The sequence below is a fragment of the Rhinoraja longicauda genome, chromosome 1 (assembly GCF_053455715.1).
Source record: "Rhinoraja longicauda isolate Sanriku21f chromosome 1, sRhiLon1.1, whole genome shotgun sequence".
Taxonomy (NCBI): domain Eukaryota; kingdom Metazoa; phylum Chordata; class Chondrichthyes; order Rajiformes; family Arhynchobatidae; genus Rhinoraja; species Rhinoraja longicauda.
The window spans coordinates 60,052,090-60,068,706 of record NC_135953.1 but is presented as its reverse complement, the minus strand read 5'-3'; the positions used below and the strand labels follow the sequence as shown (position 1 = coordinate 60,068,706).

The window sequence follows — 16,617 nt, the reverse complement described above, 5'->3', positions numbered from 1 at the left end:
GACAAAAGATATCAGGTTATTCCAAATGAACAGACGATTCACTGAAGTGTCGTTTGCCAAGAATGTCTGCTATTGTTTAAAAACACAACATCCTCAAGTTGAACCACTGTGTCTCTGGGAAAAGAGTGACATTTCCAAGATTTAGCACCATCCGGTTGAACATATATAGCATAAGCTATAACAGAATAGCGTAAGCTTGATAGATCAGTGGAATGGAAAAAATAATCAATAGCTTTAAAAATATTTCTGCCTTTACACACCATTTTCTTATTCTTAGGAAATCTTCCGCCCACCGAATCCACACCGACCAGTAATCCCCGCACACTATCCTACACACACTAAGGACAATTTACAATTTTACCAAGCCAACCTTTGATTTGTACCAGCATCTGCAGTTATTTTCTTACACACCTTAACCTTTGTGCACTTCACCTCCTCTACTGCCAATAGAGAGATTCAAGGCGCCTGACTCTTGAGATGGTCAAACGTGCTGACATGTGAGAAGATCAACGTAAGCAAACACGACAATGCTTCGGTTTAAACCAGCATCTGCAGTTCCTTCTTACACACGGCAACATTGATGTTTACCTCAGCAAAGGTCGAGGGAGGATACAGAACTGTTTAACACAGAACTGCATTGAGGTGAACAACCATAAGGCACCCATTAAGTACAAATGAAAATTATCACATTAATTTTCTTTATCAGTTATTCATTTTTCTACCTTGTTTATTTTGAAAGGTTTAATATATTTAAAAACAAACAATCAAAGAAATGGAAAATTAAATACAGTGCGAAATATAATGTGGCTCAGAATTCATATGTCAAGTGACCAAAATTTAAAAAAAAAATAAGAACATCGAAAATGTTGTTTAAAACTATTATTGCTTTTATATTTTCAACCGTCAACAAATAGCATAGAACACAGAGAACATTGAACAGTCCAGCACGAGAACAGGCCCTTCAGCCCACAATGTCTGTGCCAACCAGGATGCCAAGAACAACCCTCCCGCCTGCACTTATCCATATCACTCCATTCATTGCATATCCATGTGTCTATCAAAAAGTCTCTTAAAGGCAACTATCATATCTGCCTCCACCATAACCCTTGGCAGTGCATTCTTAAAATCCATTGATCGCCACAACTAATAATGTTCTTCTTGCCCGCAGATTTTAAGAGTATGGCAGTATAAAACATGGAATAGTTAAGAGAATTGTCATCTCAACACAGCATGGTTTAATGATGTCTTGTGTGTGTGCATCTGCTATGTTTAGCCTGAAGACCAAAATAGACCAGATGAATCTACTTAAACAATACAAGGTGGGTCCCTGTTACTGTCGAGTAAACGACATTAGCTTAATTCAAGCTTCACCCTAAACACATTTGTGTTTACACAAGAAGAATGAGGGCATCAACTGTTACTGTTCTTATTTTTCCCCTGATTATTTATAGACATGATGAGCTTGGCATGTTGTGTGGCGAGTTTAATATTGTCTGGAGCCATTCAGGATCTTTGCTCTACCTCCTTTCCTGTGCTGGCTTCCTGTTGCTAAGGGGAAAAGTAAAGCATGAGGCTCCTGTTTACAATGCTGAATGAACCATCCTGTAGAGAACAAGCTCTCCATTACAAGCTGTATTCACCAGATGCATCCTGAACAAACACAAGTGATCAGCCACTGACTTCAAACTGCATCTGCAGGACTTTAATCTGTCACAATATTCTTTTTATCATATTGGGGTCAGGGGACTACAGGAGGCCACAACCATCTGCTGAGTCCTGAAAGAGGACACTGGCTACAGAAACTTAAGAGAAATAATGGAGATAGCTAGTGCTAATTATCTGCACTATGGAATTCCAATGGCTGTAGGCCAGATGGACTCAATGAATACAAACAAGGCAGTGGTGCTTTTCTGTCCTGGTGACAGATTTATACACATCAGCTCTGAACAATCTGTTTGCTTGTTATCTTTATTCAATTGTCTTTCTGAAAGATACTGTATAAAGCAATTTGTTTTAAAAAGGCAATTTTATCCATACCCTAATCTGAATCATGTATAATGCAGTACTTTCACATGGAAGCTTCATTACATATTAGCACTTATTTAAAACTTTTTGGCGATAAAAATAATAATGCATTCTGACAGAAGGCACAGGCAGAAAATATCATGAACAGATCCATGTGCCAATGCTATCATCACTGTGCGATGCTAATGCAATCACTTTCTTTCTATGGTAGACATAAAACGCTGGAGTAACTCAGCGGGTCAGGCAGCATCTCTGGAGAGAAGGAATGGGTGACGTTTCGGGTCGAGACCCTTCTTCATTCCTTCTCTCCAGAGGTGTTGCCTGACCCACTGAGCTACTTCAGCATTTTGTGTCTACCTTCGATTTAAACCAGCATCTGCAGTTCTTTCCTACACTTGCTTTCTGTAATTGTTCCACAGAGAACCATATGGTTACAGAGGAATGCAGCACCGAAACAAGATCCAAATTTAGGCTATCAAGTTCATGCCACCCATCAAACAGAGTATAGTACAGTTATTCAGTAATTTTGTTCTAATCTACTTAATTCTCCCCATATTCCCAGCAACTCTCTCCTGGTTCTACCCATCACCTTCACAGCAAAGGCAATTTGCAGCCACCAATTAACCGACCAACTTGCACATCTTTGGGATGTGGGACGAAATTGGAGCCAACTCCACACACACAGCACCAAAGATAGGGATTGAACCCACGTAGCTGAGTCGAGATGTAGTGCTTCTATGAACTGTGCCCTGTGCCATTGTTGTGCCTCCTTACCTCAATTATGGGCTGGTAATAATGCACTGTTACTAACTGTATAATTAAACCTAATCAATGTATCAACAACTGAAATGCAAAAAAAAGACACTGGAAATCAGAAATAAAAAAGAAAATACTGGATATACTCAGTAGGTCAGACAGCGTCTGTAAAGGAACTTTTCTCGAGAGAGAAAAGTAGAGTTAACTTTTCAGGTTGATGATCTTTCATCAGAACTGATGCATCCAAGAGCTAGAGAAACTGCAGATGCTAATTTACAAAACAAACAACACAAGTGCTGGAGTAACCCAGCAGGTCAGGCAACATCTGCTGCAGCACTTTGTGTCTTTTTTCATGTGATTTTTTTAACATAACTGAGCACTTCTCATTTAAAACACACAATCATTTCGTTTTGAGGGATATGGAAAACACAGATTTTATCACAATGACTTCACGTGTATGTATAGGATGTTTAAACTGATGCCAATTTGAATTTCCCTCTCCTCAATTTAAATGTTTCACCTTCTGCTAAGAAACCAGTTCCACGTTTCTACAGTGAAGCTCACATCATGGTGACAGATTTTTTTTTTTAAAACGTAACTAAGAGTGGAAAATACTTGTCTGCCATTCTGAGTTAAAACCTGAATTTTATTGCCCAAACGACTAAAGTTGCGCCAGAGACCGGGTTCGATCCTGATCACGGTTGCTGTCTGTACGGAGTTTGTACGTTCTCCCCGTCTCTGTGTGGGTTTTTTTTCCGGGTGCCCAGGTTTCCTGCCGCACTCCAAAGACGTGCAGGTTTGTAGGTTAATTGGCTTCTGTAAAACTGTATTTTGTCCCTCGTGCGTAGGATAGTGCTAGTGAACGGGGATGGCTAGTCGGCGCTGACTCGGTGGGCCGAATGGCCTGTTTCCGTGCTGTTTCTCTGAAGTCTAAAGACCACTGAAACAAGTGGGCGTTTCACAACAATCCCATGCGGACTCTTGCACCAATGCCGCCTATTTATACTTAACAGGGTTGAAGGCAGCATTTTGGGCAGGAATTCCCATGCACGAGGCATTACCAATAAAAAATATATAATGGAACTAAAAGATGTGACAGCGTACAGTGTGAATGGGGCACAGAGGTTGCAAACACAGGCGAACCACAACAAACAGACAGACAGACAGATTTATTCACAAAATGCTGGAGTAACTCAGCAGGTCAGGCAGCATCTCGGGAGAGAAGGAATGGGTGACCCTTCGAAGGGTCTCGACCCGAAACGTCACCCATTCCTTCTCTCCCGAGATGCTGCCTGACCTGCTGAGTTACTCTAGCATTTTGTGAATAAATCGATTTGTACCAGCATCTGCAGTTATTTTCTTAAACAGACAGCAGAAGCAGCTTCATTACTTCTGCTGCCCCAAACGCAAGAAGAAGACTGTAAAAGGTATAACTTAATGGTGACATATTTTCTCTGCAGAAGCGACTTTGCAGCCAGATTGTGATCAATGTGCCCGGGATACCAGAGGGAATGCACGCTGGCCATGCCCATGGCCATGGGGGCGAGAGTGGGCGCCTGCCAGGCAATGCAGGAGGGAGGCAGCCAGCCTGTTTGTTTGCTTTTGCATCTGATTCTCCCTCTGCTAGCGGTGCCTCAGCTGGCTGCAGGGGCCGGGCGGGTGGGCCGGGTGGGCGGAGGAGGGTCGAGGGATGAAAGGGGCCGACACCCCCCCTCCCCCCTCCGCTTGCTGTCCGGCCCGACGATCCGCTGCGTCCCAGCGCCGCCTGATGCGCTGAACCCGAGTGAAACAACCCACTCACACACGACAACTTCACGGGGCTGCAAATTGCGACCGGGACATGAAGCACCTCCAGACTTGCACACGTCAAAGCAAAACACTTGGAGGCTCCAGAGTCCTGGCACCACCCAAACATAACCAGGTCCACCAGCAGAGATTTCAGAGATAGATACAAAGTCTATAAGAAAATAACTGCAGATGCTGGTACCAATCGATTTATTCACAAAATGCTGGAGTAACTCAGCAGGTCAGGCAGCATCTCGGGAGAGAAGGAATGGGTGACGTTTCGGGTCGAGACCCTTCTTCAGACTGATGAAGATACAAAGTCTGATACAAAGGTCCCGACCCGAAATGTCACCCATCCCCTTTCTCCAGAGATGCTGCCTGGCCCGCTGAATTACTCCGGCGAGTCGTGTCTATCTTTGGTATAAACCAGCATCTGCAGCTTTTTGTATGTTTCTACAGCTATGATTTCAGTCCCTTACACTAATAAACTGTCAAACCTTCACACATGCAGATGAATTAAACTCTCCCCTTCAAGTCGCAATGCCGTTTATTTTGGGCGTAAAAACCCGAGAAATAAACATTAAACAATTGCCCCCCCGCCCCCCCCCCTTCCCCCGGAATGAATGGAGCAAAGACGATCCCAGATGAATTTGTCCCCGGGCTACGGAGGTCGCTCGGACGAGGACTACGTGCAATCCAGGGCTTCCTTATCAGAGATCTTTCAGCGCTGGTTCGGCTGCGAAGGAGAGTTTAATGAGGACAGACCAGACCAAACACATCGCCCTGGTCACACTCAACTCCACTGGCCCCTGCCATCAAACCGCACGAAAACAAAACCCTGAATCTCAAAAACAGGAAATCCAAGTGCCCCGTTGCCCAGTTTATCCATTGCATCGCGACTGGGCTAACAACTAACTAACTGCTGAGTTACTCCAGCATTTTGTGAATAAATACCTGCCAGGGAGAAAGCTTTCAACGTGATGTGATAATGCACCCAGAAATAAGTCGCCACTAGTTACGATTTCTATTAAACTAATTCAAATCTATCCAAAATTGGGATTATGTCACGAGATTTCAACAATGTACCGCCTTCACAAGATCTTAAAACACAAACGGGTTGCAATTCAGGACGGATGCAGCCGTCAGCAATCGCCCTGCGAGCTCAGATGTGTCAAACGATAGCGATTTAGCCCATTAAGTCAATTAGACTATTGCATCGGAACCCCACTCTCCCGTTGCATGCTTACGTGTCAAAATCATCCTTTCCAGCTTTCACATCAAGGTGGAATTGAAGCAGCTTTGCAACTCCGGGGGCGCGGGAATGTTGGCTAGAATGTTGATGTCTCCAACATCTGACGAAAAGAGAACTGGTAACCCAGAATAGGGCGAAATGTCCTTGAAACTGTCAGTGGCTTTGATATTTCGCAGCTGCTTAAAGATCTCGAGTTATCACGAAATGATATAGTTCCATATCCTCGGTCCAAGTATTCGCCGCTGTGGACTGACTAGCCGAGCTGGTTAAATAAAGCTGCGAGTAAAATCGCACGGAGCCTCTGATCACATCGCCTCTGATCTCATCTCTGCGGTCCGCGCTCAGCGCACTACTGGGTCTCAGCATTGTAGCCACTCCTTCCCGGGATCCGCAACCAGCTCCCTCCTCAATTTACACACACACACACACATAGATCCGCGTTTCTATCCATCCAATCTCCAGCTTACCAAAACGCAGATGGATGCATGATTCAAGCCAGTCACTAATGCCCAAAAGGTTTAATTTAAAAATAAACAAAAGTAATTTTATTACACATTCAAAGGACAACTGATACAATATTCTGAGGGAAAAGTCAATCCAAAAAATGAATACACATACCAAAGAATATCAAAGCAAAACGTTAGGTTTGGGTTTTTATTGTCACGTGTACCGAGGTACAGTGAAAGTTTTGTTTTGCATGCTATCTAATAAGATCAGAACAGCACAATATGAGAACAGGCTCCTCAGCCCCAATGTCCATGCTGAACATAATGCCAAACCAAACCAACCTCATCTGCCTGTAATTAATTCTCATCCCTCCATTCCTTGGTTTCTATCCTCAAAAGCTTTTAGACTCTCCATCTGAACTATTTTTTCCCCGCCAAAGATGTTTGAATATTCAGAATTGTTCTTGCTCGTTGAGATGTGCTCCATTGTAAACATGTAAGTGTTTGGAACTATTTATCTAAATCCAAAATAATGAATACAATGGTAAGTATTAATATTGTACTTAACTACCTGCTGTTATATTTGTGCTTAAAGGGTATAAATACTTGCTGTACTTTGAGATTCTCTAATGTGATTCTACTAATAGATTCCACAGTAGGCATCAGATCCCCCCTGTGTGTCTGCTTGTGCTAAATAAAGACCTGTTACATCTGTAGCTTCAGTCTCTGGCTCATTCGGGGTTACAAGAATCCTTTTAAATAGACGCTTAGAGCCCTGTTCAGAGTGTCACCAGTACTTCAAGACCAAAGAGATTTTTTTTAAGCAGTCTCTGTTGTGTGGGTGAATCTGGGGGCCTATTTGTGCACCCTAAATTTCAGTTTATTTGAGATATCATATTAAATAGATCCATTTAGGCTTCAGTTAGACTACGTGGCAAGCAGCTTTCCTGTTCTCAAGATCTAGAACACATAAGCAACAACATTGGAAAACAAAGTATTCTATTTTTGTCTTTTATACAGGAGAAGATAAGGGAGACAAGATTGGATTGTGTCTTTTTAAATAACACCCAGTGTATCAAAGAGGGATTAGGAGGCGGAGACAGGGAAAGAAATATTACTTTTACTACTCCTGTTTAAAATAATTGCACAGAAGTTTTTTGTATGCAGCAATTCAAGAAAATACACAATGTCCTGGAATAACTCAGCAGGTCAGGAGAACATGGATAGGTGATGTTTTGGGTTGGGACTCTTCTTCAGACTAATTGTGGTGAGGAGGAGGAGGAGGGGGAGAAGTAAGATGAAGCGAGGAGGGGCAGGACAAAGTCTGGCAAGTGATAGGTGGATCCAGGCAAGGGGGCTTTTGAATAGGCAGATGGTTGGACAATGGCCAAAGATGGAAAGACTGAAGGTATGAGATAAGGATAGAAGAGTTGTGAATTGTGAAGCCAGAGGGAGGAATGTAAGTCGAAGGGGTGGGGGGTGGGGGGGAGGGGAGAAGTGGATGCAAGTCCAGATGGGGCACAGGGAAGAGAGGGGGGAGGGCCAGCCAAGACCTACAGGATCTCAAAGTACACATACATCTTCCCAAGCAGGCAACCCTTGCCAATCTGATTTACCTCCACACCTCCTACAACACCAAGCACCAATTAGCAACTGCACTCCTCCAGCTTCTTGTTCCCAATCCCCAATATCCGAGCACATTGCTGCATCTCCCATATGCAGGACCTAAACTGGCTTAAACTCTGTGCCTTAAATACAAGCAAACCCAGATTCCCCCAACAAAACAATATTTACTCTTTCTCACCATTTAATAATATGCTGCTTTTCCATCTTTGCCAAAATGAATAACTTCACTTTCCTTTGCATCTGCCATATTTAGACCAGTCGTTTAACTAACCTACCGTCCCTTCACAGCTTCTTTCCACCTGTGCCACTTTTCATTTTCCCACCAAACAATATATCACCATTATTCTTATTATCCATTTATTAGGAATGTGTGTTGTTATTGCCTCTCCCTAATTGTTTTCAAGGAATAAGTGAAAAGCCATCTTCTTGAATTGCTGAAACAAGGAACTGCAGATGCTGGTTTCCTACATACTAGGGGCAATTTTTACAATTTTACAGATGCCAATTAACCTACAGACCTGCATGTCTTTGGAGTGTGGGAGGAAACCGGAGCGCCCAGAGAAAACCCACGCGGTCACAAGGGGAAGGGTCCCAACTCCATACAAACAGCACCCATAGTCAGGAACTAAACCAAGTCTCTGGTGCTGCAACTCTACTGCTGTGCCTCTCTGCTGCCCCATCATTCAATGTTAATTAGGAATGGACAACACTGAATTATTTTGTACTTCTTGTATAAAGTTTAGTGAATAAAGTTTATTTTTGAAATAAAAAGCAGTGAGGGGCAATGATGATTGGGTTTGATAGAGACTTGACAAAATTGACTGGAAACTATCCCAGAACATAGCTGTTTATGCCTATCAAAATAAATGCCACGCATAACTGCAAAGTCATATTAGTATAATTTGCAAACAATATATTCTCATGGCCATCATTTCACTAATTAGTATCTAAATATGGTTATGATAGACAAATGTTTGACTTAATTTTGTACAGCTCTTCCCATGGTTGGAAAAGCTGTCAATAGTGACAATTAAGTGATGGCCATCACAACATATCCAAGTTTACTTGAATGATTTCTGGGAAAGAGACATCAATTCTCTGAAATGATTTGTTGACTTAAGAACTACAACAGTACTAAAATCTACTTTATTGGTGGAACACTTTAGGATATTTAAGGTCTTTAGAACTTTATAAAAATAAAGGTTCTTCCCATCTGTATGTGCAAATCTCAAAATAAAAGCTTTAAATAAAAGTTACAGTTTTCAAACGTTACCATTTTTGTTTTAGTATTTGAGATTAATACTGTATCTTTACCTCTTTCAAAACATGCAAGTAAACACAAATGATTTCCATCTGATAAACCAAAAGGTTTTATGGATTAAATATAAACTTAGTTCTTTGACCCCTTTCAGGTATTATATACAGAGCGACTAGGCAGAACTTAATATTGATACATTTACACTCAGAGCAGCCCATATTTAGTTCACTCACTGCACGCTATTGAATTACCAGACTGACATAAGAATTGACCTTTCAGTTCTCAGAGAAAAGGCAACAAGGATGGTTGCATCAGCTGCTTGTATCAGCATTATGTCAATCCCATAATGGACCAATTCCAATATCGACTACTCAGATCATTTACCTTTTGTTCCAAAACAAATTAAATACCTATGTATTTTTCAGATTTCGCTGTTAATCAAAATTTCCCCATAATGGTAAGTTGACCCACAAATGTGAAACACTAACATCTGGGTGAAAATGTTGGTTTTGTAATCCACAGGGCTGGACTGGAGATTTTCGAGATGTGAACAAATCAATTTCCGGCAGCTGGGGAATTTACATTTAGTTAATGAAATAATCTGGAATCAATAATTTAGCATCAGCAATAGATACCACAAAACTGCTGGATTGCTATAAAAAGCTATTTGGTTTGCTAATGCCCTTCACCCCAACTGACGTATACATGAGTTCACACCCACAGCATTTTAACTGGCCATTTAGATGATTTAGCAAGCCACTGAACTGCAGAGGTTCAAACAGGCACTTATCACCGTGTTCCCAAGGGCATTTAGGGATGAACATTAAATAATGAATAATGCCAGTGAAACCCAGAGCCCAAGGGAGCATAAGGAACATGCAACATTCAAAATATTGCTATTCCATAGATTCCATCCGTGATAGTCAAATGACACCTTGGCAAGATCAGAAATTTAATTTAATTGTATCACTGAGCAACTGAGCAACACTAATTGCATTCTTCAATGTTTGACATGAGGGGTGGGTGTGATATGGAGAAGGAATAAAACAGAACTAACTAATCAAGAAAGAACAACAACAAAAAATTCCTTGCCCTGTACAATATATGATTATCTGATTATTAACTCACAGCCTTGGTCAGGTGCTGACTCAGTTTCATATCAGACATGGCAAAAGTCCTTAAAATGTAATTTACGCCTTGCTATTATTTACACTCTAACAGAAAGAAGAACTGATGTGGAGGGATACGTGCAGTGTTTTGTTTTTAATTCATTCTCATATAGAGTCAGATGGAATAACATTGTGGGACAATAAACTCTCCCTCAATGTTAGCAGGCCAAATGAGCTAGTTACGTAAGGTCTCTGGAGCTGGTTTCAGATCTGTCCTTTGTCCAACCATCTACCTATCAAAATGTCCTCCCCTCGCCTCTGTTCACGTATTAGTATCCAGGCCATGTCCTGCCCTCCTCTCTTCCAGCTTTCTCCCCACCCTACAAACAATCTGAAGAAGGGTCTCACCCCAGAACGTCACCTCTGCATGTTCTCCAGAGATGCTGCCTGACCCATTGAGTTACACCTGCACTTTGTGTCCTTTTTCTGTAAACTAGTATCTGAGGTTCCTCTTTCTTCAACTGTAATGACTTGCTTCAATGCAGGTGGTTTTCTAAATCTCTTTTTGTCCACGACCTTTGTAGCCTGAGTCTAATGCAAGTTTTATGCAGATGAAGCTGAAATGACTCAATTTTTGTTAGTCCAATAGCTGAAAAGGTTTCAAATTTGCTGCTAGTTTAATTTGCCTAGTAAAACTTTGCACTTATATCACTCTGATCTGTGCAAGACCCACTTCAACAGCTTACAAATGTTTGATGTGTTTTGATGTTACGATACAGTGTTGGACGAACATAGTGGCTGGTTTATCACAACAGTCACTTTATCACAACAATCACAACTCAGTCACTTACTGCTCCTTTGTCAATAGTTCTCAGAAAGAATAACAGTTTAAGAGGATAATTGTGACAACGGTTGTCTCAAGCTGAAAGGTCTGGTGCGTGGTGTAAAGGGCTTGTCCAAAACTCCTGAAATGTAGAGAGGTTTCGCAGAGACAGCAAAGAAAATGCAGATACTGAGCAGGAAGAGGCCAAAGGATAAAAAGTGTGATGGGAGCGTGTGACACCGTGATGAAAGGAAAGAATCTGAAGGATGCCTTTGAACACATGGGTGAGATAACAAGATGTAGGTGGGTTGCCGACAGCGGAGGCCACACTGGTTAAAGCAATGGCCATTCATGGGGAATACAAAGGATTGAGAAACAAGGAGTAGACTGATGCAGTAGACATGGTTTGGTATTATGTGTTAACAGATCACTAATGTGGCAGCCATGACAGGATTCGATCTCTAATTGTTAACAGAATGTCAAATTTTAGAATTATAACCAGCAATTCAAGCAAGGAAACAGAAACACTAAAATAAATAAAACGTGCTGTCAAAACAGGCGAGGATGATGGTTCGCGGGACGATGTGTCCAGACTGAGGTGTCAGTGGAGTGGGCCGTTGGAGGCCCTGCAGCAGCCTGGGGCTTGAGTGGATCCAATGGCTGAGCACGTGGATTGAACGCGGCCTGCTGTGGCATGGAGCGGTGGAGCAACGGTGGAGGACACCAACAACATCGCTAGGCCCACCCTGCAATGCCGCCAGGCCAATTGGCCTTTATGGCCATTAAAAACTCTACATTCATAACAACTTAGACTTGAATCATGAAAAATGGTGCCAAAAAATGGCAACTCTTGTGTACTGCCTCAGTGTACTATTCCTATACACTTGTACTTAGAGTCATACAGCATGGAAGCAGGCCCTTCGGTCCAACTTACCCATGCCGACCAGCAGGCCCTATCTACACTAAGCCCACCAGCTTGCATTTGGCCCATATCTCTCCACGCCTATCCTATCCATGTATCTGTCGAAATGTTTCTTAAACATTGCGATAGTACCTGCGAACTAAGATGGTGCTTACGTACAATAACACTTTTACTGAACTGTGCAAAAAAAGGAATTTCACTATACTTCGGTACTTGCGACAATAAAGTACCATTGAACTATTGAACAGTCTTTGCTTAAAAAATTAATACAGGAATAGCTTACCCACTCATTAAAATGTTATGATGCTGGATTTCTCCCTCTTTAAACATACTCTGATATCAACACCCACATTAGGCGTGACAGATAAGTGTCTTATCCAGGACCCCAGCCACATTTGCAGCCGGCAGGAATTTAAGCAAAGACCCATTGTTTCACGTCCAGCCCAGGATATCTGGTTTTGTGGTAATGGAGATAGTGGATGCAGGGATGAGCAAGTGCAGGGTAAGTAAGAGAACCCTGGGTTGGAATCACCTAAGCTTTTAATAATCTCCAAGCCTATAATTAGTTGTAAATCATATCATGAAATACAAATGCAAAGCCCAGATATCTCTGGAATTAGGATTGTTAGAAAAGAAGTATGGTAGTGGGATTTACGAGAATGTTGGCAGGACTTGAGTGCCTGTGTCATAGTTAGAGGTTGGGCAGGCTAGGACTCAGGAGGCTGAGGGGAGATCTTACAGATGTGTATAAAATCATGAGTGGAATAAACAGGGTGAATGCACAGTCTTTTAACCAGAGTAGGGGAATCAAGTACCAGAGGACACAGGTTTAAAATGCGAGGGGAAACATTTAATAGAAATATGAAGAGCAACTTTTTCACACAGAGGGTGAGGGGTATATGGAATAAGTTGCCAGAGGAGGTAGTTGAGGTACTAAACAACATTTAAAGGACTTTATGATGGGTACATAGGTTGGAAAGGTTTAGAGGGATGCAGGTAGGACTAGCACAGATGTGGCATCTTGGTTGGCATGGGCAAGTTGGCTCTGTTTCTGTGCTGTATGACTTTATGACTCTATGGGGTGTGAAGGGGATCAATAGAGAGCGGATGATGCAAGGTACAGCTGATGTTGGAATCTGGAGCAAAACATGAATTGCTGGCGGAACGTAACGGATCAGGCAGCATCTGGGGAGGGATTGGACAGACGACATTTTGGGCCGGGACCTGTCGCCTGTCACTTCTTCTGTGAAGGAAGTTGAGGCAGCCAAGCTCTCACTCATTGACACTGGAGTTTAGTGATAACGTGTTGCTGCAGAACTGGCCTACCCATAAAGAAGGGTGTTAAGCAAATAACATCCAAACACACGTTGAATAATATGGGACCTCAGTAGACCCATTCAGGCACTTCTGTGTGCAGGTAGGATTAGCACTGATGGGGCATCTTGGTTGGCACGGGCAAGTTGATCATATGTGCAAGTTGATCATATGTGCAAGTTGATCATATGGGCAAGCGTTGGAGAAGCTGCTTGGCGAGGAATAATAACAGCATCGTACAATGTAGATTTTTCACAAAATACATTTGAATAATAACTAAACAAGTTGGATTATGTTTGGAGAAGCAGCATAGAAACAGGCCCTTCAGCCCAATGGTTCCACCCCAGCCAGTGATCACCTGTTTACTAGTTCCATGTTATCCCACTTTTTCATCCACTTCCTACATACCAGGGGCAATTTACAGTAGCCAATTAACCTACAAACCTGTACGTCTTTGGGATGTGAGAAGAAACTAGAACACCTGGAACACGTGGTCACAAGGCTAAAAACTAGACTTCAATTTTATTTCTCTTCACAACATTATTTATCAGTCCTACGTGTCGTTTTCAAGGCTAATGAACAGATATCCGTTTGCTGGAACTTCATCTCATGCCTCACGTGGCGGCGCCTAACGGCAGCGGCTGACTAGCAGTCTGTCCGTCTTTTTTTTGTTGTGTGTCGGTGTTGGGATGGTTTTTATATATATTTTTTGGTTGTGTATGTGTGGGAGGGGGTGGTGGTGTGGGTGGGTGGGTGTGGGGGGGGGGGAACTTTTCTCTTCCTCACGGCGCGGGGTGCGGCTCGGCTGCGGGGCCTAACATCCCACGGTGCGGCTCGGCCGCTGGACTTTACATCCCGGTGCGGCTTGGCCGCTGGACTTTACATCCCGGTGCGGCTTGGCCGCTGGACTTTACATCCCGGTGCGGCTTGGCCGCTGGACTTTACATCCCGGTGCGGCTTGGCCGCTGGACTTACATCGCCCGGTGCAGCTCGGTTGCGGGGCTTAACACCGCCCGGTGCAACTCGGCTGCGGGGCTTAACATCGCCCGGTGCAGCTCGGCTGCGGGGCTTAACATCGCCCGGTGCAACTCGGCTGCGGGACTTAACATCGTCCGGTGCGGCTCGGCTGCGGGACTTTTCACCGCTGGTGCGGCTCGGCTGCGGGACTTGACATCGCCCGGTGCGGCTCGACCACGGGACTTAGCTGCGTAAGGCTTGGTCGCGGGCCTTTCATCGCCCGGTTCGGCCGCGAGACGTTTCAGCGCCCGGTGCGGGGACTGTGCGGGTCGGTCGGGGACGAGCTGTCTGTCCGTGGGCGTGGGGAAGAGAGTGGAAGTTTTGTTGCCTCCATCACAGTGAGGGGGTGTTTGGAGTCACTGTGATGGACGTTTGTGTTGGGGCTATGTGTCTTGTGTTCTTTTTTTTTTTTTCTATGACTGCTATGTAGTTTCGTTCGGTACTTCGGTACCGAACGACAAATAAAGCTCTGTTATATACTGTTATACTGTTATACTGTAATGTACTTTGATAATGATAGGGTGTAATGCTTAAATTGTGCAGACACTGGGTATCTGATGTCACACACCTGAAAGAAAGGTGACTGCTATAGGCTGAAAAATCAATTTTCAACAAAATAGCTCAGTGCTGTAGTAAGGCAGCAGGTCAGGCAGCATCCCTGGAGAACATGGATAGGTGAAGTTTTGGGTCGAGACTGTTCTTCAGAGGTTTTCACAGATTGTCAGCTGCCTTTAATCTACTAATTAGGCCCAATCTAGATGACGCGGTTTTAAATTGAATTGGATCTCGAATGGAATATTTGCGCAGTAACTCCTGTACAAGTGCCTCTGCATTGACGTCTTTCCACAATTATCATGGGAGAGCAGTATTGTAGATTGGCTCTCAGCATTACCGCTACTAAATTCATCCCACTCAATGTAATGACAGAATGCTGGCCCTCTTTCAAGTGGTTTTGCAGACTTTGCTGTAGGAACAAAGCAGCTGATTTTTAACAGTTAAAATGTACAGAGCTATGGTGTATATACTACTGCTTCCTGTTTCAAACGTAACAGGTAATTTTTGTTTCAATGCAGCTATAAAGTTGTCTGAGACCTTAAGTCAGAACTGTGCTGTTCTGATCTGATTATATCCAGACCAGTGACAGGGTTTTTACAGATAGGCTCAGTGCGTTTGGCTGTTAGGGAGAGGACAAAAGTCAATCATAATTCTGAATGATATCCCGGGCCCAGGTTTGAAATTTTGCATCTGTGACCATTAAGGGTAAATGTACAACTTTATCCGCAATATGGAATTCCCAGCAGCAGTGAGAAAAGATTCAAATTGTAATATACTCTGTGGTTTTCCAACCATCTAAGACGGGTCTCGACCCAAAATGTCACCCCTATTCCTTATCACCCAGAGATGCTGCCAGACCCGCAGAGTTACTCCAGCTTTTTGCGTCTATCTTCAGTGTAAACCAGCATCTGCAGTTCCTTCCTCAACATCTAAATTAATGTTTGGATAGTGGTAGGAATGCACTCTGGGTGGGGGGGTGGATTGACTTAGGCTTCCACCAGGAGTACAGAGATGCAAAAAATACGCTGAATGAAGTCCAATAACGCAGACTCTTGCTGTTAAATAGCTTCAGGAACCAGGTGGAGGCATGAAGATTTGTTTGCTGGATAGGACACAAAAGAAAATGCATCTCCTCTGATATAAATATATATGAAGAGATGCATTCACACACACACACACACACACACACACACACACACACACACACACACACACACACACACACACACACATATATATATATATATATAGATATATATATAGATATATACTGATATAACTATAAACTAATCTAATACATATGACTGTTCGGGGATGATTGAATTGAGTGCTCTATCCATTTTAAAATGCTCTACCTGATTCGAAGCCACCTGACCATTTTTACTACAGTTAGTTGCTGCATTGTGCTTTCTTTTGAATTCGGACTTGCTTTTCAATCTGCTCTAAATAGCAAGTTTTACCGTGGCACATCAGAGCCACGGAGACATTGCACAGATGCCACGGCTGTCCTCCTTGCGCAGAGCATTTATGCGCCCAAAGCAGCAGCAAGATGACAAGGAATTCACAAGGGGCTCAGTTTAACGAGGCTTCTGTGGGATGGATTCCTTTAGGGACTCTGTGTTCGCGATCCATCTGAAAACTGATAAAGAGAGCCCAAGTTGTCAGCTGCACATAGCAGTGGTCACAGCTGGTTTACGGTTGCTCTGGCCTGCGGGGTCACAGCAAGGGC

At 43.2% G+C, this 16,617-nt stretch overlaps 1 protein-coding gene across 2 annotated transcripts in view; it reads right to left on the bottom strand.

Annotated features, from left to right (window-relative positions):
• Nucleotides 1–16,617, bottom strand: part of dlc1 (DLC1 Rho GTPase activating protein) — a 387,268-nt gene that overhangs the window by 45,722 nt on the left and 324,929 nt on the right. Inside the window, exon 1 of one of the 2 annotated variants that reach the window (XM_078398150.1) lies at nucleotides 5,814–6,132. The exons of the other annotated variant lie outside the window; for it this stretch is intronic. Coding sequence (XP_078254276.1) covers nucleotides 5,814–5,826 — 13 coding nt within the window. The 5' untranslated portion in view covers nucleotides 5,827–6,132. Of the gene's footprint in view, nucleotides 1–5,813; nucleotides 6,133–16,617 lie in introns of those variants that run through there. 2 annotated transcript variants of the gene reach the window in all.